General features: G+C 40.8%; 1 protein-coding gene across 7 annotated transcripts in view; it reads right to left on the bottom strand.

Moving 5' to 3' along the window:
* Window positions 1–3,818: 3,818 nt before the first annotated feature.
* Window positions 3,819–22,828, bottom strand: part of RGS22 (regulator of G protein signaling 22) — a 67,020-nt gene continuing 48,010 nt past the window's right edge. For 4 of the 7 annotated variants that reach the window (XM_054816234.1, XM_054816230.1, XM_054816235.1 and 1 more), the window contains 8 exons: window positions 21,235–21,297; window positions 19,057–19,218; window positions 15,922–16,101; window positions 14,230–14,370; window positions 10,429–10,536; window positions 8,061–8,163; window positions 7,387–7,496; window positions 4,398–5,150 (listed from right to left, as the gene is read on the bottom strand). In XM_054816234.1, coding sequence (XP_054672209.1) covers window positions 5,142–5,150; window positions 7,387–7,496; window positions 8,061–8,163; window positions 10,429–10,536; window positions 14,230–14,370; window positions 15,922–16,101; window positions 19,057–19,218; window positions 21,235–21,297 — 876 coding nt within the window. In that variant the 3' untranslated portion in view covers window positions 4,398–5,141. Of the gene's footprint in view, window positions 3,946–4,397; window positions 5,151–5,409; window positions 5,475–7,386; window positions 7,497–8,060; window positions 8,164–10,428; window positions 10,537–14,229; window positions 14,371–15,921; window positions 16,102–19,056; window positions 19,219–21,234; window positions 21,298–22,828 lie in introns of those variants that run through there. The other 3 variants (XR_008575825.1, XR_008575826.1, XM_054816233.1) reach the window with 3 other exon arrangements.

The following is a 22,828-nucleotide window of genomic DNA, read 5'->3' as shown; positions in this document are numbered from 1 at the left end:
TTGACAACCCTTACCATACTAAGACAGCTTAGTGGGTCCTGCATAGTTCCAATCTGCTCCTGCACTCTGGTAAATTATTACTTGGCAGAAAAGTACCCATTGTGGTCATTGTGCAAATGCTTTACTAAATCACTGGTAGAAATCAAAATGTGTGAGTTCATTAGCAGGTAGGTAGAAAGTGTTGATTTTGGTGTTTTGTATTAATCCAATGTGTTGGACTGACAGAACCTTATTTGAAGGCTACGTAATAAGAGGAAAAATTAAAAAAAACCCTATATAGCAATACCATGTGGCTTCTGATTTGGGAACTACAATTTAGCCTATTAGACATGGACCAGTTCCAAAAGTGCACATTCAAACAATCATGCATGAAGGAGTTAGAAACACAGATGTGAATTATAACTCTCTGAAATCCTGGGAATGCTCCAAATCAGGCCATTAGACGTAGGTTTGAGCTGTGAGTACAGATCCAGATCTAAAATTTTTGTTCAAACCTGTCTTTCCCTAACATTTTTACAGCAACTACTGAATCTATTAAAACCAGCAATGTTCCATAAGCTTAAAAAAAATACCAGTTAACCCCATCTTAGCTGTATTCAGACATGAGCCACAATGACTGACTAAAAGCATTTCTATAAAAAGGCAGTGACAAAAATCACCAGTTGAATGTAATGGGACAGCTTAAACAGGTCAAATTCAAGCTGGGTTACTGCAGCTCCATTGGCCACATACAGCTACACAGTCATCGCTTTGGGCCAGCATTTAACATTAGAAACTTAAATAATTTAAGGATTTTCTTTGCCAAGTTTGGGACAGAACTGCGAAACATCTGGTCTGTTTTCAGTCATTTTTACACACACACACGAGCTAAAGTCAATAGTTTTGACTAGAGCAATAGTGTTGGATGGGATCAAGGCTGGCCGTGTCACAAGTGGACAAGTGGTAGAGGATAGAAAATGTCCGCAAGGCTGTCATACTGCTTAGGGCTAGAGGCACAGAAGGAGCAGTGATGGGACACCTGCCCTTCTTCAGCACGATCAACAGCAGGAAACTGAGTCTCACATGTATGCAAGTACCCAGTTCCTTGATACTTTTATCTCTAGATTTCATTAATGCAGGTTTCTCTTTTATTAAGTCAAACATATTTGCAAAGTGAGTTACTGATTCTTCTCGTGTAAAAGAAGTAGAAGGTGTGGCACACACCAGTCTGGCCTTGGCCACCCAGTACCGTATAGTAAGAGAACTAATGACAGAAACTGGGTCTGCTGAACCTGGTCTACTGCTGTGCCTGCAAAGCACTTCGCTTCGTTGCTGATCTCAGTGCCTGATGATCAAATACTAGATTTCCACACCTTGAAAGGGACAAATGAATCCACAGCTCAGGGTCTAAGACCATTCTCCATTAATAGTACTTTAAGAAACAGCCACTAAAAAGAGATGATGAGGTGCACAGAGGCAATGGCAGAACAGCGTTGTACAGGCACAAATGAGAAAGCATTTTGCCCCCTTTTAAATGGCCTGGTGACCACCGCTACCACTCTTGTAAACTATTGTAAGTGTGCACCTTAATAACACAATCCGGCACTACGTATTTTCAGGAATTAATGTCATAGTCTGATACTTTGTGTCGTGCAATAGCAGGAAAGTCAAAGCAAAATGTGTAAAGCTCCTTCCTGAAGTGTGTAGTCAGGGCTTGTGTTGATAGCAAAAATATTTGAATGAGCAACTTCAGGACTGCACCCTCAAAGATTATAAAATGTTTTAATAAACATGCCAGGTCTGATGAGAGAAAAGTGAAATACACAGTAATAGCATCTAAGTGTAAATATTTATGAATCCAAATGACGACTTAAAAAAATTCCAAAATAGTTCCAATATGTTGCATTACTTGGGAGTAAACAAGAAAAGTAGGTCTGAATGAATATGATTAGATTGTGTATTTTTATCACCACTAAAGCATAAATCCATCCACAAGAGTTTCTAGGTTTGCAGGTTTCTGAAAAGAGAATTGGTTTTATCGTCTGTAGCAGCAAACTCCACAGACAACTGCTGTTCTGCTGTAGACTTCTGAAAGTAGGTATACACAGTTAAAATAAATAAGGAATAAAGTTTTAATTATCTAAAGGGAGAGGTGCAGGGGTTGTTGAGCAAAACTTTTCTAGCCCTTTAAAACTGCTGAGCTCACATAGGTGTTAGATCAGCAACCTGCGAGAGAATAGATCTCAAGAACAAGATAAAAAGGCAATAGCAGCACAAGCTGTCTGAAGCAATACGGAGCCATCGTTTAGAACAATAATTTAGTTAGCCTCTATACCTGTTCAGTTTTCAGGCTCTCTGCTGGAACCAGCAATAGTCGTTACTTGGTCCCTCCGGACGATACTAAACCCACTATTCCATTTCAGATGTATCACCAAATAGCAGTTACGGGGTATCTGCCATTGCATCAGATTACATGCAGTAACCCAGAAGTGAAAGGGTCCCTGTCTCTTAATATATTCCCTGCCCAATTGCTCAATATTTCTTTAAAATTAACACATAAAATGAGCATAATGATATGACCAGTAATTCTAGCATTAGTAATATATGTGATTCTCCTCAGCTGCGTACAGAAGACATGGCTTATAAATGACTGTGCATGTGTGTATATACACACATACATACACTCATATATATTGCAGTTAACATGGAGACAGAACTGCAAGCTGGATTGAGGGCTATCATCGGTTTGCAGAACTTTGAGTGGGTAGAGCCAGTTTGCAAAATTCTGCTCACTCATTGAAGTACACAAAGTACTTTTTTTTTGTTTGTTTTTAAGTTTGATAGATGTGTATGGTATTAATCATAGTAGCTGTCTGGGACAGTAGTTTTTGCGTAGGGGCTGGTAAATTTTCGTTAACAATTTGGCAAGGCTGGAACATATTCACAAGGAGTTTTATCATCTGTGACAAATATCTGGATAATATTTTTCATTTTAGAAGTAATCCAAGTATGATTCAAGTCAAAGCTACCAGCATAAGATAAGCATTGTCTACATGTTATTTAACTGTCTCAAAATGCCATGAAGGCAAGAATACAACAAAACAGAAACTGACTGCAGTGCTCCAGCATTTGGTTGCATGCAACGAACTGACCACAGCAGCAGAAGGTGGCCTTTCACGTGTTTTTTAGACTGACATACATCACTGCATTTATGGCATTTCGTGCTGCTGCTTTGCCTTTCACGTTAATGAGTGGTAGGCCACACAGTACCACATGTGCTCTGCTCACTACAAGATGCTGCATTCTACTCTCCTCGGATGTACTGAACATTACAGTTTACTGCATCTGTGAAATTTGGGAAAACATGAAAAACAGGGACAAGAATTTTATGTTTTACTTCCTTATGGCTTCCAGCCAAGACGTTTGTCTCAGGTAATGTCACACAAGCAAACAACTCAAACATAGAAGGAATGAAGATAAGCATGAAGCAAACTCTGTCTCTGAACTATGGGGAAAGTAGGAACTGAACCAATGATCTCCCCTGCTCATTCTGTGAGAGGAGAGGATGGGGCCAGACTCTTTTCAGAGGTGCCCAGTGACAGGACAAGGGGCAATGGGCACAAACTGGAACACAGGAAGTTCCATCTCAATATGAGGAAAAACTTCTTCGCTTTGAGGGTGACCTAGCACTGGCACAGGCTGTCCAGAGAGGTTGTGGAGTCTCCTTCTCTGTAGATATTCAAAACCCGCCTGGACATGATCCTGTGCAACCTGCTCTAGGTGATTGTGCTCTAGCGGGGGGGTGGACTAGATGATCTCCAGAGGTCCCTTCCAACCCCTACCAATCTGTGATTCTGTGCGAGGATATATGAGCAGGGCAGCTATATCCATAAAACAGAGTGCCTTTCTTCCATGCCAGCCTGTCTGAAGCAACTCCTGATGAAAATCCCATACAATTCTTGGTCACTGTGTCAAGAGTGAAAAAGAAAAAGACTATTAGTTGTCCTTAGCTGCCACTCCACACTGGGGAGCAAAGCACGCATGAATGGCCCTTAGCAGTGTGATCTAAGAGCTCCAAGTGAAGAACCTTTACTTCTGACAACTGAGATGAGGCTGCATGGCTCCTTCTCCTTGTCCAAGAGGTTGGGAAGGGTAGTGGAAGACAATCCCATCCCTAACTCAGGGGGAGTCCTCAGGAACTGAGCAAGCTGGAGCTCGCTGATCTGCCTTTCTCTTACATGCGTTACACACATGTAGAGAAGAATGGAGCCAACAACTTTGTGGCTGGGGACTAGTGTTTAAAGTGGTCTGAAAAATGTGGAGAGGTCTATCATCATCCTGTCCCCTGCCTAGCAGTTAATTCTGCCCCTGCCTCCTCTTAACTCCCCAATTAATCCTTTGGCCCTAGTCCCATCAACTCTGCCCCAATTCTTTTTGAAACTCTTAAAACTGTAAAAACAAGCAAGAAAGTAGGGAGAGCTACACAAGAGCCATGAGCTCCTGCAACCTTCTGGTGAGTAATGCCATGGGAGGAATGGCGTTTTACAAAAGTTCTCAGTCACATCTGTGTCCTGATGTATTTTAAGCCTTTCTTGTGGATCAAAACTCAGAAATGAGGCAGAAGGTGTACTTTGGATGAGGAATCAGACTGGACTGGGAGCAAACCACAAGAAGGTTTGATTTTATGATAGCTCAGACACCTCATGAGTTATCCTTGACAAATAGAAGTTGCGTGAATTGCAGTACTGAGAGCACAGGGTGCCAAGACACACTGCTTCAGGGCTGTCAGTTCAATGCAGTGTTTTACTTATTCATTAGATCAGGCACTGAAGAACTGGGTATGATTATAACATCTTTAGGACCGAGACCACCTAGTTGTTTGTACCATGCATACTTCAGTGGAATCATACTCTGATTTGAGCCTCAGGGTGTACTGTTAAAGAAATGAGTAACACAAGAGTCAGTATCACAATCGTGTTGATACGGAACACGTTGGAAGATGTTTATTTTCTACCCTTGACTAATGTCCCATGGTTCTTAATAATACTCCCCGTTGTCATCTTTGCTCTGGAAACGTAAGAACAAACCTTGTATGCACGTTATTTTTGTGTCTCCTGCCCAGCTCCATTAAATGTCTCTGCATTCCTTTCCTCACAGACACTTTAATCTGCCTGCAAAAGGTAACAGAATGTCATTGCTGTGTTGCAGCCAGTTGAAATGGTCAGAACAATTCTTCAATAAATGCATCGAAAAGAGAGAAACAAGGTGTGGTTGGGTTGGTCCTCACTAGCAGCCAGTCTCCCACCCAGCTGCTCACTCACCCACTGCCCTCCCCCCCCAACCCCCCCCCCAGCAGGACAAGGGGAGAAAACAGGAAAAACAGGAAAGAAAAAGTTTGTGGGTGAAGATAAAGACAGGGAGATTGCTTACCAATTGCTGATGCAGGCAAAACAGACTCAGGGGAATAAATTTATTGCCAATTATAATAATGATTACTGATTTGGATAGTGGGAAACAAAAACAAGAAAAAGAAAAATGAACATTCACACACTTAGAAAAAAGACTTTTCCTCCACCTTTCCCAGGTTCAAGTTCACTCCAAGCACCTCTCCTGCCCTCCTTGTTCTCGCCACAGGTTACACTCAGTCCCTTCGGTGAGTGAGGCATTGGGCAGCCCCTTCTTCCTCCTCACTCTTCTCTGCTGCAGCATGGGTCCTCCATGGGCTGCAGGGAATATCTGCTCCACCATAGAGCACATCCTCCTCTTCCTCTGGCCTTGGTGTTCCCTCTATTGTTTTTCACTCTTTATTCCCTCCTCCTCTCTCTGGCTTTCTTTGCTCTTTCTTAAATGTTTCCCCAAGGTGCCACTATCGTGGCTGCTGGGCTGAACTGCCCTGTGATGGCTCCGTTGGAGCTGGGTGGACTCGGCTGTGTCTGGCACGGGGCAGCCCCAGCCTCACCTCACAGAGGCCACCCTGCAGCCCCCCTGCCTGCACCCTGCCATTTATTCCCAATACGCAAGGTGTGACCTTCTCTGTACCAAAGTGGAGAGAAGCTGTCCCATCAAGAGCAGCAGTGGTCTTTTGTAGATATCTCACCCCAGCAGCAGAGTGATGAGATCACTGCAGAGCGTGCAGCTGAGGACGACCACCAGAGGGTCATGATGGAAGAAGAGGAAACCACCAAAAGGCAGTGGGAACACTTGAGCTGTTGGGAGGGACTGGGCAGGGCAGGCAAATTTCCAGTGGTGGTGGAGAGCCATCTGCAACTGAAGCTGGTGGGAGAGACCTCTCAAACCACTCAGGACCTCTACTTTCTCATTCCGTTAGCCCATACCACAGCCTGATGCCTGGCAGGAATGCAGCTCTCAGGTTTTGAATAACAGGGGGGGCCAGGGACTGCTGGGTTGGTCTGCAGCTACCTGCAGCTGGACTGCAGCTACCTGGTAGGCATGCCTGGAGCGCTGGGCCCAGCTGGAGGTTTCTCAGCTACAGAGCAGGACCAAAGCCCCTGCGCAAGGACTCCCCACACCGACAGAGCTGCGTGTGAAGCAGAACTGCAGTACAAAAAGGCATAAATGTATGAAATATAGTAACACCTGCAGAGGTGCATAAGGTCCAAGGTGACTGGATGATTTTAACTGCAACTAGAGGAGGTGATAAGACAGAAAGAGAATGTGAGGGAAGGCCAAGGAATGCTGCAGTTTTCTCTAAACTACATACAGAAAATGCTGCCACAGGAAGACTGTGTTCAGGCACTGGGAAGTTTAGGAGTACTAGTGAGGGCGGGACACCAACTTGCCTAAAATAGCAGCATTGAAGTACAAAATTAGAAGAGGAAGGAGGAGCAGAGAAGGAGGGAGCAATAGTCCAAGATCTATTATTTTTTTTAAAGTCCATCTAATTTCGGCATAGGCTTTAAAAAAAAAACAAAACCTCCAGGGGATTCTTCCATCTAGGAATTCAAGCTTTGAAGCAAAATCTGTTTTCTGTCTTTATCAGGTCTCTTTGCTGTCCCACTTCTTTCTCCCATTCTAATATTTAATTGGCTTCAGCAGAGATCATCTATTGCTCGTTCTGTGTCAGGCTCTTGCCAGTAACTTCATGGGATCTGAGCTTCCTCCAGTCATCTCATACTCCTATTTAAAATACTTTAACTGGAAAGCTTAGATAACCTCATTTCAGACACTACCATTTTGCAACAAAATTCCATCTGGTCAATATTAGGTCCAGTAACCATGGCTGGAGTGAAGAATAATCTTGCTTTCATGTTGAGGCTGTACAGCTTCAGTTAAACGTGATTTGAAGTGGCATAACTTGCTACTAATGAGCATCAGCACTGATAGCAGGAAAACTAGCTTTTAAGAATCCAAATTTCAGAGCACACTTGTTGGCACACTGGTACTCACTTTCTGTTTCTTGGGAAGATTTGACTGTTTCTCCAAAATCACAGTACTCTTTGGAGAAATGGTGGATTTTTTTGAGTTTCCAGGCTTCGGGAAGGATGTAGACGAGGTACCTGCATGTGGAAAGAAAATTAAAATGGGAAACTGAAGGGGTTTGATATTACATGCTGTTGCTAGCCCTACTGCTAAATAGAGCTATTTAATGAACAAACAGGTCATAATAACCTCCGGGAAAACCTAAGAGGATATTCATGGCTGAAACAAGGATGAAGCAATGCCTCTTACATCCCCCAAAAGCATACTGACAAACTGGGAAGAAAAAAGTTTCATCTCTCTAGTTGTACATAAGTTGATGAAGCACAAGAAGCCAGGGAGGTGAAATATGTATATGAACCAAATAGGACTGCAATGTCACTCTGCAGAATGACAAGATGGCCATATTCTTCTCTGCAGTAGGACCTCTGCAGTAAAGGCAATGCTGATACCCTGCAACTTTCACTTTTCCTTTCTTAGAAAACTTATCACTCACAAGTGCAGAGAGCAACTCCCCTGCAGGCAGCATAAGAGAGGAAGAGGTTTATATACGCAACTCCAAAAGCGAGCAAAGTCCTTATACTGAGAGAATTTCACCTAAGCTATAAGCTCATCCTTCTAAACTACAGAGCTTGGTTAACAACCTGTAAGGAATGATGATGAGTTTTTCTCCAGATCTTCTTGCATTTTCAGGAGTATTCTCTCCTGCTCCAAGGCTTCTATGTACTTGGAATAGGACCAGGAAGCCTGCAAGAACCATTGAAAACCATCAGCCTCCAGACCATGTCACTGGTAGTTCCTGGTCCATTTCAACAGTGAGACAAAACACTTGTTTATGTTATATCCCTATTATTGAATAATCATAATTATTAAGAAGAGAAGTTTTGTCATGACAATACTGGAATCAGAGGAGAAACAGTATTGCTGCAAATAAGGGAATCTCAAAACACCATGAAATGCAATTTAAGCAAATTTGACAGATACAATGTTTGCATTCATTTATTCTTCATCCCTGCTCTGAGTCCTATTCTCTCTCCTTTCATCTTCAAAACCTAAATACAGCAGAGCTTTCCGCTCCCAAAATATCAGTCTTTTGTGCTATTGACGACTTGATTTTATCTCCCTGCCATACCATTCCAGTGTGTCCTTTCTCAAATCATCAGTCTCATTAGCCTCACAGTTCTTTCTGCCTGCCCTCTCCAGCCGACTGCTACTACCACTAGAGGCAAATCAACTGGAGATGTCATCCTTTCCTTTTCTAAGGAACAAATATTGCTCTTTACATTGCATTGCAACAACTACAGTTCAGGTTTCATGTAAATTTTAGGTCAGTCTCCCAAATCAATATGGGAACTATACTTTTATTTGGCCTTTTTTTTCCTTACAGCGTGGGTATTTTGGGGCCAATTTGTCATTTCATGACCCAGTAAGAACTTCCAGCATCTTCCTGTAGCAGGAGGGGACTTGGGGAAGAAACTGCTCTATAAAAGTGGGACCAGCAGGTGGAGGGAGGTGATTCTACCCCTCTACTCTGGTCTCATGAGACCTTACCTGGAGTACTGCATCCAGCTCTGGGGTCCCCAGGACAAGAAAGACATGGAGCTGTTGGAGCAAGTCCAGAGGAGGGCCACGAGGATGATCAGGGGCTGGAGCACCTCTGCTATGAAGACAGGCTGAGAGAGTTGGGCTCGTTCAGCCTGGAGAAGAGAGGGCTCCAGGGAGACCTAATTGCAGCCTTCCAGTACCTAAAGGGGCCTACAGGAAAGCTGGACAGGGGCTGTTTATCAGGGAGTGTAGTGACAGGACAAGGGGTAGTGGGTTTAAGCTGAAGGAGGGCAGATTTAGATTAGACATTAGGAAGAAATTCTTTCCTGTAAGGGTGGTGAGGCACTGGCACAGGTTGCCCAGAGAAGCTGTGGATGCCCCCTCCCTGGAAGTGTTCAAGGCCAGGTTGGATGGGGCTTTGGGCAACCTGGTCTAGTGGAGGGTGTCCCTGCCCATGGCAGGGGGGTTGGAATTGGATGATCTTTAAGGTCCCTTCCAACCCAAACCATTCTAGGATTCTATGGTTTTATAAAAGATTATTACTCTTTCTGCTATTACCTGCCTCTTCTTGAGGGCTTAGGCGTACGATATTGATATACTGGCTCACCCAACTCAATATTTTTTAAATAGGTATGAGTGAAGGTTAAAAGGTCCATTTAAGGGATAAGAGTGTGAGCTTAGCTACGCAGTTTGCACTGTGGCTTCATATTTTGAGAGTATTTCGGACTACCTCTTTCTATATTCTGCTCATTGCTAATGTAATGCCACAGGAAGAGCTCTATGTATGTAAGCAGTGGCCAGAGTGCTATTTACTCCTGCATCGGATGGCATAGCTGTGACCATGTGGTTGCACAGATTCCCCATATGTTATGGCAGTGTCAGCTCAGCTATGAATGATCCCTTGATACACCCAAGGTGGCATGTCTGTTCTTCCTGTTTCTCCCATAAAATGACTGTTACCTTTTCACTACAGATTTAATGCATCGTGAGAGTTGTTCTGGATGAAGTTCTAAGCAGCTATTTTCTGCTGGATTTTCTATCCAAATATCTAGATTTTCTAAATGAGTTCAGCTTCGGTTTTGACATAAGAGCAGAACAGGACTCAAACCTAAACCAAATTCTTTCAAGATACGAATTTTCCATGTAATGAAAAATTTCTTATTCTAGATTTGGACTTCCTTTCCTTCAACTTACCTTTAAATAAAGATTCTTTTTAAATCTACACACCTAAAGGGCTTAATATGTTGTTAGATATTAATACTATTCAGAACCTAAATCTTAAAAAACTAAAGAAAAATAATTATCTGTAAGGTAGGTACACTTATAACAGCAAAGTTAATTGAAGAATGAACAGCTATGGAAGAACCATATGACAGTAGTATTCAAAACCAAACCACACTTTCCCATTCTCCCAAGATCATTTTATCTCCCTTGAATAGTGATATCTGCAACATGTTTATTATTCACCTGCCACCCATATCCATCTGAAAATGATGCTGGTCCTCTCTCCACACCAGTCTCATCTCCCAAAGCACTGCCTGACAGACTGATGAATTTTCTGCCCTCTTCTTTATCCTGCCAATAATAAGAACTCATAATTAGATGTAAACAAGAGTTACTGAGCTAAAGTAAAAAGCAAAGTCTGAGGAAGCAAAAATTGTCATTGGAAACAAGATACTGTCATATGCAGTAATGTTTTGTAATGCCCAGTTTCATAGTTTGTCACATTGGGCATAATAAAAAATAGCAGAAGATACTGCTTTTTTAAAGCATTTCTTTGTCCTAATCGAAGTTTCCTGACCTCTACAGTCCTGCAGACTGTCTTCCTTTCAGATTCAATACCTGCTCCAAAATATAGCTAAGTGAGAGGGCAGAGCTGCAACAGAACATATTTTAAGGACAGAGAGGCCATTGTGATCCTCTAATTTGGCCTTAGGTATAAATGTAGAACATAAGATTTCTCATGATTTATTCCAGCTTGATCCAGTAGCTGCGAACAAACTACAGTACGCACATGAGGAAAACAGGCAATCTCATGTGAAACATTTACAGTGAAGGACAAGGCCTTGCAATCCTTCGTAAACCATTCCAGTGATTAACTATTTGTCATTTTCATGTTGTTTCAGTGTTTTATTAAGGTTGCACCTTTGCACATTCTGTCTGATGATCCCAAAACACTTTATGAACATTAATCAATGTTTAACCTCACATAATTAACCCCACAACATTCCCATGAGGCAAGTAACACAACCCTCCCATGTTGCAAATGAGAAAGTGAGAAAAGAAGAGAGGTCAAGTTCCCAAAGGCACTCAGAAAGTCCCTGAAAAATCTGGAAAAGGATCAGAATATCCTACTTGCTTGCTTCCAAGGGGCCTTTTTCTTTCTTCATCATCCCTACTGTCCTGTGGACCTGTCATCTATAAGGGTGACTTTTGGGTATAGAACTGCCCAGGCAGTGTGATGTTTATCTTCTTTCCAGAAGCAGGCTTACCAACTTCTGTGGCACACTCAATTGATGGAACAGGGATGCCAAAGCAAATACAGAAATAATGTGTATACTAATAACTACAGTTCAGGTTTGCCAGCTCTCTCAATGAGAATGGTGAAATAAATGAGGTCTTTAATAATGTCTTCTCATAATAAATTAGGCAATGTTATGGTAATGTCATATCCTATGACATTACACCACTTACTAAAAATAAACTTACTGCTAAGAAGATTAAAGAGAGATGAGGGAAATGTGGAAAATGAAAATCAATGCTTATCGTTTTACCTTTCTCTGCTAAGGGCATGGAAAAAAGAACAGATTTACAGTGTAAGTTAAAAATATTTTGTACACTTGAAGGCAAAAAAATCCAAAATCTATTTGGGAGGTAAAATGCAATTGTGTATACAACAAATTACAAATACTGGCATCAAGGCAGCCTGCAAAAAGTGACTAATGATAATTTTTTTTTAAGTAGGTGGCATGTGCATCTAGCAGTTAACAAAGGAACAGATCCACAGATGGGTCAAAGCTGAGCCCATGTAGCTGGGCCACACTAAGGGCAAATGTGTGAAAAAGGAGAAGCAAACCATACTCTCTCAAGGCAATATCTTTTAAAACAACCATTTCAGCTCAGTACTGAAGCAATCACATTATGCTGAATGTTCGAGCTTACTTCACCCTGTACTGACCCATCCCTGCCTTCCAGACGCTGAGCTTAAAACAAGTCCCTGCATTGTATGGCACACACGTAAAATATTGAGATAGTCAAATAATACCAAGTCATGCATCATTGTCCAGTGAAAATCTCCTTGTCTGCCCATTTTTTCCATTATACTACATAAAAGTCCAACTCTTGCCCAGTCAGTTCAGAAAGTGAAGTGAGCCCAGATAGATTGGGCATCCCAGGGACAAATTTGTGAGAAGGGAGAAAGTAAAATTCCTTCCCCAGGACCATGATTGTTCTGTTTGACATAAACCCAAAATGACGACTGGTTTGTGTGTGTGTCTAAATATATATATAGGGGAAAAAAAATATCATTTCTAACCCTTACCAGAGCTTTCCTCTCCTTCAACATGAGCCTGGTGGGGCAGAGGAGCATAGACATAACTTTGAATGCCAAGAAATCTTCACCTTCTACAAGCTGCCAAGTGAACCTGCTATCACTTATGTTGGATGAACCTTATCAGTATCCTTCAGAGATACTGAATCATTGGAATAGTTATGTTGTCACTGAGGGGACAGAAATCTCAGGCAAGAGAACAAGGAATGGCAAATTCTTTAAACAATAATAGAAAGGGGGAAAGGGGAAGAATTATCTGTTCCCCCTATTCCTTCAAGAGATTTTAAAAGGTAACTGGTCTACCGACATTTTTTTGTGAGAAGAATAGTCTGCAAATTGTTTACTGAACTACATTCTCTGCCTGTCACTTTCTAAAATTTCTTACCCTATTTCCCGGCTTAGAAGGGTAATTCACCTTTCCCATTTGTTCCCCATAAAAGCTAGGCTTTTGCCCTCCTGGCCAAGATTTGCTTTTTACTTCCTTGATCTTAATCAGAAATCTTACAGACAGGCAACAAACAGATGGAAAAAATAAGTCTGTGAAAATGCAAAAGTGCATTACTTTGAAATATTGCATTCTTGCACTGTAAGTACTGCCAATGGCCTTGCCAGACCTATCTGTATGGAGGCAACATGCTTTGGAGAAAGGAACATGAGTTCTTGGATTTTAGACTTCATTTGACATTGGTGTGTCCTTAAGTAACGCTTCACTGGTGCTCAGTTTTCATCAGTCTAAAAGAGGATAACAATGTGCACGTATTCTTATGGGCATATATGTCTTTATCTGTCCAGGTACTCATGTGGTTCTCATCACAAGTAACATCTCAACACATGTGTACATGGTATTTAAAATATGTAAAGGTCTTTTAATGCTACTTATGATAGCTTGCAAGTCCAATAATTTCTCTGCCCTTACAAGAATGTTCTCTCCTCAAAGCTGGCCAAACAATTACATTTCATAAAAAATAAACTTTTGCAAAGCCTATAATCAATAGGAAAAAAATCCATTATATTTTAATAATAAAATTCCAAGAAAAACACTTTTACAAGCAAGCATTCCGCTGTAGAGGTCACAGTTCTGTTAATGTACTGAAACTGTCTGGAAACTCATTGTGAACAGTCTAACAATTTAACTGTCAAAGCTGAGAAATAGTCAAGAAAAGACAAAGACTATACAAAGCAATTAGCACATAAATTTTTTTTAAAAATAATGTGCAGACTTTTCAAATGCTCCTTCCAAAAAATAGATATTAAATCTGATTTGGTTTTGGTTTGGTTTGCTTTGTTTTGTTTTGTTTTCAGTAGTGACCCAGGACTGTAAATTCTAAAACAGGACAGTACATACTGAAAGTGCAAACAGGTCTGCAGTTACCCGTTGTACACATGGACTGTACATAGATTTTTTTTTTTTTAATTCAGCCCTCTTTTTCACTCTCTTCTTGGCACAAAAGATGACTAAAATACATTTTCCCCTCTGCTTAATGAAAGGAGTATTCCACTGACTCATCTGCCTCAAGTTAAACATATGTAGATGCATTGGCAGGATCGGGAACTAATCGCCCTAGGACTGGGTCGCGTGTAAAGCTTGAATTCTAATAAAAAGATTTCGGTAGCTTTGGATCAGGCTGAGAAAGGGATAGTTGAATTCATGGATGTTTGCTCATGAAGAAGTTTTTATGCAGTTTGTCAGCTTTCACCTGAAACTTTAGGAGCCTTACCTCTGCTGTTTTGCCTTCCTTTTTTTGCATCTTTTTCCCCTTTTTTCTCTCCAAAGCAAGTAGAATTTTGTCACTAGCCAAATTGCTTCGAAACTTACAAAATTTTGGCCAAAATTTAAACAGAAGAGCAAAAATAGTCATCTGCACAGAAAGAAAAGAAAGTCAGTCTTGACCGTATTAAGAAAACAGAGTTTACTGTAAAATAAAATGCAGTTTACCATGAGAATGAAATAACTATTTCTTTCTGAATACACAGCCTTGTTCCTCCCACGTACTGTGTCCTGACATTTCAGCCCAGCTTTGCTCTGCACATGCTTTTCATCAGTATGTTTATTACTGGTGAGAAATCTTCCTAAAACACAGTTAAAAGGCACTTTCTTTTTTTATATTTCCCTAAACAATTGTTTGCATTAATGAAAACATCCATCATTTTTTACAAGTATTCTTGATAAAATATACACCAGTAGAATTGCTTTTGCACCACTGTTCCACTCAAGTATTTCAAATATTCAGTTCATTAGGGAGAGGGGTTTTTTCCTTCCTTAAGAGAAAGGAAATACTTTTTTGCCTCTGGAAAGGCTCTTAAACCACATTACAGATCTATGAGCAAATCTTGGATAATTTTTAAATGATATAATCTCTCACAGGGTCTTTTTTGAACTAGAATAAGAAAAACAATTTTAGAAAAGCAAACAGAGGGGCTCAGTGAATTCTGTTGCTGCACGTACTAAGGCTCACATTTTTCACGTTATTTAGGTGCTTAATTCTCATTGAGAAACTTGGCTTCAAAGGAGCTGACCATGCTCAGCACCTCACTGCTTCTGCCTCAACGGACCTGTAAGTGACACGTGAGTCACTGTCATATTCCAGTCACAGCTTTTTGTCCAAGTTCTTCCCTTGGTGTTGTGCCACATTTCTGGAGATCACTGAGTTTTACCCAGCCTGAAATGAGACTTCTTATTTCTCTTAGGACCTATATGAACCCTTTTCTCTGACAAATTATTCATCTGTTGTGATCCAGACGCTTTATGGACTCACAGTTGATGTGTAAAGGTGTTGGTGGCAATTTTATAGGAAAGGAAAAAGAGCTAGCTTTCTTGGGTTTAGAAGATAAGACAGAGAAGACTGTAAGGAGGAATAAGAAAATAGTAAGTCTGTAGTAAAGGTTCACAAATTGCTATTCAGTTTGATTAGTACAAAGATGAGAGAGAAAATTGTCTACAGCCATTTAATGCAGACTTTCTGTAATAAAGAAGGGAAAGACGTTCAGTAAGTTAAGCTGTCTTTGTGCTTTACTCACATCTGCATTTTTTTTTCATAAACTACAAAAACTACAAACTTTCTAATTACGAATTCCTTCTCTGACATTAACTAAGTGGTAAAGAACAAGCAATTAGAAACATAGAAATAATTAATTTCTACTGCCAGAATTCCTAACACAGACCTGTATAACACCTTTCCAGGATCAGCTAGCTGTCAGACATTGTCCAGTTTATTGAGCAGTAAATACCTGAAGCCTCTCTGTCATCCCCACCATACAATCTTCATTGAAATGCATGACTATAGTGTTCTGCTTCACGCCCAGGCTTATGTATGGAGTCCAAATTGTCACATAAGCAACAAAGACTGTCATTAAAATCAGGCACATGGACTCTAACCAGACCTGTTACAGAGACTCTCCCAGCTTCTTACCTGTGCCTCTCTAAAAATGTAAGGTCCTAGTTCTCTCCTGTGTTCCAAAATCTTCTTTGCTTGTTCAATTGGGATGTCAATCTGCAAAGCTGGGGGTACAGCGGAATTAATAAAGCAGTCAATAATAGCTGTGATCTTTTTCTGTACTGTGGCATCATCACAATGAGAATGGCACAAGTCCTGAAAGACAAAAAATAGCATTTTCAGTCAATGGAGAGAGAGACACAAGACCCTTTTACAGGGGCCCAGTGATCAAAGAGTAATAGTCATACAAAAATAATTACACAATAGATTCCTTCAGTATGTGGGACAAAATTCTTATAGCAAATGTGCATGGTCAAAGACATAGTTAAGACATGAGTGGGACTTCTGGTTTGCAAATGCAGATATTTAGCAATCATTGTTTTTAGGTGATAATCTCTGCCTGCACATTCTGAGGGAACAGGATAGTTTTTATCCTGCATTCAGTCTAAGTTCATTACTGGCAAATAGGCATTTCTGAAAAGAGAAACACACTTACAGGTGTGAATTGCACTGATTTTCCCAATGAGCCTGCTTTGAGCATAGGCATGGTAACTACAAGACAAAGAAATACTCTAAATACCCCAAGAAAAGAGGGGAATTATTTAGAGGGTACAAGCTATTATAACCAGGAATGTTGGCACAAGAGGGGACAATTTCAGCTACCAGTTTAATCTTCCATTCATTGAAATCTTCTAATTTCACCATTCATTAAGATTTTCCAGTTTCCCCAAACCTCAGTGTTTGAAATAACTCTGTGCAGAACAGAATACAAAACAAACCTGAACTTGCAAGGGTGAGATCTCAAAGGAACACTGGGGGTTTTCTACCTTTTTAATGTGATCCGATTGTTCTTGTAAAACCTGTTATTACTGCATTTTCACACTCTGATGATGCTGCCATCGGACTTTTGACAGGAAGAAAAAATAACTCAAAGAACTTCTTTCAAACACTTTGAAACATGAACTTTCCATCTATCCATAAACATCAAGAAGTTTCTATAACACTAGGAGATTATCACATATATCTATTAAAGACACAATGAGCACTCTAGAGAATTTTCAGGAAGAGAGCTCTCTAAATGAAGAATGTGCATTTAGTTTTGGTATAGGAGGCTGGATATTTACTTTGCAAAGAAATTAAAACCAGGACTTTTAACCAGAAATGTGGTATGTGGAAGAGCTGGCTTGTTTTATTATGAATACTTTTTAGTTTTGTGAAGGAAAAAAAGAATGATAACAGCTACAATGAAGAAAGTAAGGCAATACAAAAATATATTCAATATATCCTAAGAATATATTATGGCTTCCTTTGCTTATCTAGCATAGAAGAAAAGGCAGAGAGCTATAGTAAGAGGCAAGACAAACGAGCCGTATGATACAAAGAGGGGTGAGGCATGACAATAGAGGAAAAGATGGAAATGATCCACAGAGTTATATTTCTTCATATTTTTAAAAAATAATACATTTTTGGGTTTTGATTGTCCCAAGATGTGCCGCCAGCCATATGGGTTACGAGGAGCAATGTAGTCATTGACTCCTGAAGGGAGTTCTGTCTAAACTGATGGCATGATAGGGCTTAGACAATACGAGTACACACTGTGCAAAGTGCTGCCCACGTCTTTGGCAATATTCCTCCAGTTCAGCCTGACCCACAACACTCCTACTACTCCAGCCCTTTGCTTCTATAAAGAGCATCAACTGCCAACCATGACAAATTGCATGCATGTAGAAATATGGTCAGATTGCACTTTTTCTTGATAAGAAGACAAATAAAATTAACATAAATGGGGGGGGGGGAACACGACACATAAAACAATGAAGGATTTCTTCAGAGAGCAAATCCACAAAGAAAACAGTCTAAACTACACTCCACATTAATTTGCAGAAACTTTCCATGTCCTCAACAATGTAGCAATGAAGAGTCACAAATCTGAAAAAACATCAAATATTTTGAGAAGGACTTATGTCATGGAACTTCAGGTGCCTTCATGTCAAGTTTCTAGTCTAAGCTAGTCACTCTGTAACCAGGAGAGAGACAGCAGCACCCCCAGAGAGCGTTTCAGCCGATGATGCCTCGCTTGGGTATGAGAGCCTCTGTGAGGAGGGGAGATTGCCCCTTGGAAACAGAGGAGCTGCAGCTTCTGAAGCAGACCCCAAATTCAAATGAGTAAAATTAAACAGTGAGAAGACTGCAGCAGGATCTCCAAGTGCTACGGCAGCATCAGCTGGGTTTACCTCCTAATTTCTGAGCACATTAGCTAACCTCATGCTCCCTCCCTGCCATGTGCACACAGGCTATGCTTAGGAGCCCAGGAGAGGCTCTGCACTTTGGTAGCACTTTTGCATCAGCAATATCCCAGAGGCGAAAGGAATGAGGAACAAGTGAAAGATCTGTGGTGCCCCTGCATTCAGTCCAGGGTGCTACGAGGAGGGTGCAGTGTGATTTAAAGACTCGCTCCAGAGTTTCCCCATTGTGTTTCACCCCACACAGCAGCAATTTCACAAAGGGGCATGTATTTGGGAGAGAGGCAATCCCTGCTGACCTTCCCCATCACGTTTCACCTTGGCCACATCCTCAGCTGCAGTCAAATGTGACTGTACAGAGTGCAAGGGAGCTGGGGGCTGCATTGTACATATAAGCTTTTTGGGTAGATACTATCTTTACATCTGTACATTTGATTGAATTTAAAAGTTTTCTCTGATTTTTGAGGGATTACCAAATACAGCAATAATCCCATTATTTAACAGTATGTAACTATAAAGACAGAATGAATATTTTAATGCTTGCATATTTTCTACGGCTCAACAGATGTGTACCAAAATCTGGGCATTAGCTAGTTAGTAGTGTCCCTTTAGAGACTCAGAAGAATGTTACAGTTTGAAGAAGCATAAAGAAATACAGGGATAACACATTCAAATCATTAAAAATAGCTACCCTTAAGAAGCGAGGATTTTCAGTGAAGAAGAAAACAGTTTAAACAGCGAAAGAGGTTTTACTATGAACAAGAAAATGCCTAGAGATATTCTTGTTAAAATTCTCCTAATATGCAGTAATGGATGCATTTGCTTACAAACTGAATGATATTCCCCTTGCTCCATTTTACCACCGTACCTTATACTTCTGTACCTCTTGCCAAAAGAGCACTCCATTCTCCAGTAGGTCTCCTTTCAGTGACACAAAGCGTTGAAACTGATTTGCTGTCACTGGATTCAACAGCGCTTTGCGGAATGCAATTATTTCACTAGATGAAGAAACCCACTTATTGTCCACATGCTGTCACAAGAAATAAATGCACCAAATAAACTTTGTTTCAAAAAGCAATAATAAAGGCATTAGTTAGCGTAAACTGTCTGATTCTTATCTTTGCACTGACCCTTACTTTCAGTAGTTTATGAGTTTATGACATGGATACAATAGAACGTGGCAAGGTTTCATTTCTTTCTTTCCTTCTTTTTTCTTTTCTTTTTCTTTTTTTTTTTTTCCAGTTTGGTTTGGGCAACATTTTTTGGAAGACGTGATGGGAGAGGAAATGACTGACAATGATTTAGACCATATGACTACATACTATAAAGTATGGAAACAGCTATTGTTATTGATTATGGCAACAGGCTACTTTTCTAGAGAACAGTTTGAGTTTTGTGCAAACAAACAACAAAGAAAAAAGAACAGACAAACCACATAGCTTAAAGTTGTAAAACTCTTTTGACAGGGATCTCACCAACAAAATGAGCTTTGAAATGTGTTGCCATGATCACCAACAGAAGCTGGAGAGTTTGCTCTCTGTGGAATAAAGCTACCAATCATAAAATACAATTTAAAGTCATCGAGACATTTTGGAAATCCTCATGCTGCAAAGCACAGAGCGGTAGGCAGCCAGGAAAGGGTGGAGAAAGAAAGATGGCTTACGCAGGGACAGTTTGTTTGAAATTAAGTTCAGGCTGGCCTGCCTTCCTGAACAAACAGTTCCTGTGGTGTCACTGAGGAGCAAGCCAAACAACCCCCCCTTTGTTATCAGATGGATGAATGAAAACTATCTGCTAACAGTGGTATAAAGCTCTTGAAGTCCTGGAGGGATGGAGTGCTGTTCAGTGGTGAGCATGGGACAGAAACATTTTAGTTGCTGCAGGCAGTCCTGGAAATCTAACCTGATTCTAAACTGACAGTCTTTTCTCTTAAAAACAGGGGTTACGCTTAGTTTCCTGCCGCAGAGCCTGCCAGGGATGAGAGCCTACCCTTGCGAGAAGGTGGGTGCTGGTTGTCCAAAGGGTCCTTTGGTTACAATAAAGTCAGCTCAACTTAGAAAGTTGGCATCTTCTCAGCCCTCCTCCAATTCTCCAAACGTGTTCTATCCCCTGTGACCAGGATTTAGGCAACTTTGGGGAAAAATTATTTCTGGGACATATCCATGAAGGGAAGAACAAAATATTGCTCCCATCCCTATACTAATATATGAACACTGCTTATTTTATGGGTCAACAACCTTGAAGCAGAACATGGAAAATAACCATCTTCCTGACAAACAGACAAAGGGAAAACTCAGTTAACAGAACCCACATGCACTTTGGATCCCTTTTGAGCTAATGGTTTGCAAGGATAATTGGTGACTGGGTCTCCAGTTTGATTTCAACAAACAATAAAAGTTCAACTGAATAAATGTACACAACTTGTATGTTGGCAATCACAAAGAGTTCACTGCTCTTCAAGAGGAAAAAAACTGGCAAACATCTGATGAAATGTATTATTACAAAGGTTTAAGATGTTTAAAATTGATATTATCTCAGTGCTGTAAGATTAAAATACAATTCTAAATGAAACAGATACTGTGAGATACGATTAAACCTGCCCACTCCACTGCATACTTCACATTCCCTTTTGTGTCTGCACGTAATCCACTCGCAATAATAAATAAACTACCAGATGCTGGAATGAACAGCTTGTCCCAATAAGTCCACTGCATGCAAAATACAGATAAATGTGAATTAAAGGTACAATACCAGTTTAAGGAGGGTTAAGAGTGCTCCAAAGCCCAGGACAAGAGACATGTTTTTTTTCAAGGATGACCTCTCTAGCCAGGAAGGGAGAGAAATTTACCGTGAACATCCAGCAGGGAGCTAAATGCATCAGTAATGTGAGTAATCAGTCCACGTAGCCAATACAATCATGCCTGCTTTTGACAGCGTTACATTTGGGCCTCACACTGTCAGCAGGGAACTTGTGAAGGATGTGCAAGGTCCAAACAGAAAAGACAGTGAAACTGCAGACACAAGAGACACAGTAAACTTCACTTGCCTTCCACATCCTAGTTGTCTTCTCCTGTTTTTGGCGTGGAAGATCTTCATTTATGTCCCTTATCTACGGTTGAACAAAAGATCATCATTGTATTTTTTAACTCTTCTGGTTTCATGTTCAGCCCTCTAATGATTAAGACCACAGTGGCAGAATAGCTGATATATCTTCCTTTGGATCTTTATATCTGAAACTTCTTGTGAACCCACACTGAACGCCGTCCCTTGTTCAGCTATAAATGAGCATGTGCTCATTAAGACTGGGGAGTTAGAGAAGACAAGGCAATGGCAGTCAAACTGCACTCTTCCACTGGTTTACCTTACCCATAATGTTCTGAGTGACCACTTATGTTGGGAACAGATTTTTGGGCTATAACTTTTTTTTTTTTTTTTTGGTATGAAATGGTTTTAGTTCCTTTGGACAGCTGTATCAGAAATACAGGCTTGATCCTGCAGCTTCTCTGTAGCAACAATACACCTCAAATCAAGGGCAGATTTTCTGAATAAGGACTACATAGCATGCCCACAGTGTTTGGTCACTGTGAAATATGAAGCCAAGTGGAGAATGTCATCTGGTTTCATTTCTTCTAAAATACATTCTTCAAAGGACCTTTTCATCCTCTGAATTTGCAGTAAGAAAGAGAAAAGAGCAGTCAGACATAAATGGAGTTAGGAAAAGACTAAAAGCTCATTAGAAGTATGTATTTCCTGTAAACTGTTTATTAGGGTTGAATACAGCATTTTCCGAACTGCATGGGCTACTCTCCCTGCCAGCACAGTGCAGCAGGTGCAAGAAGAGACATAAGCTCGCTTCCAGATCTGGAAGCAGCTTAGCCTTATCGCATGGTATTGTGCCACGGCTTGTAAAGGAGGCAGAGTTCAGCTAAAAAAGGGGCAGAGGATTAGGAAATTTTGCTTTAGTGTAATCATCATTAAAATTGCAATTTGCCTCATCAGAACCTATGGTTTTCCGATTGCTTAGTGCTCTGAATCAATGAAAAGGATCCAGCTCAGACGCATTTCTGACAACACTTCTGACTACCTTCTTGATGTTAAAACGATCATTGAAAACAAGTTTTATGATTCAATGCAGTCTGCCTATGTGTCTGCTTGGTGGAACTGTCAAGTTTCCTTCTGCTATGACAGTCATATGTCAGAGCTTATGTGGAAGTGCAAAAAAACAAGTCTTCCTGCATCTGTCACCAGCAGGATGATCTCCCTACACAGATCGCAGTCAGAGGCACTCTCATAAAAGGCAGATGTTAGTTCTGCCCGTTCCCCAGACTTTCTAATGAGCCAGCAGGAGTGAAAGGTTTCTCATTCCCAGTTTTCTGGCAACTTTCTGAAGTAACCAATTGGAAACAAGGCTTGTAGCAGTTAACCTCCCCACTCAGCAGAATTTCACAAGTCCCGGAGTCATTTCTACAGGCACTGCAGCTCCAGATGGGAGAATATGGACAGCGTAAGAGAGACAATACAGCGTAGGAAGCCCACTCATTTTCTTGTGTTCTTGTCCCCTTGGGCAAATCCTTTACACAAAGCAGCATTTCTTCTGTGTGCAAGTGTATGGCTAGGGCAGAATGGCATATGGAGAGCAG

This window comes from Grus americana, chromosome 2, assembly GCF_028858705.1.
Source record: "Grus americana isolate bGruAme1 chromosome 2, bGruAme1.mat, whole genome shotgun sequence".
Taxonomy (NCBI): domain Eukaryota; kingdom Metazoa; phylum Chordata; class Aves; order Gruiformes; family Gruidae; genus Grus; species Grus americana.
The sequence above is the reverse complement of the archived record's forward strand: the minus strand, read 5'-3'. Positions and strand labels throughout refer to the sequence as shown.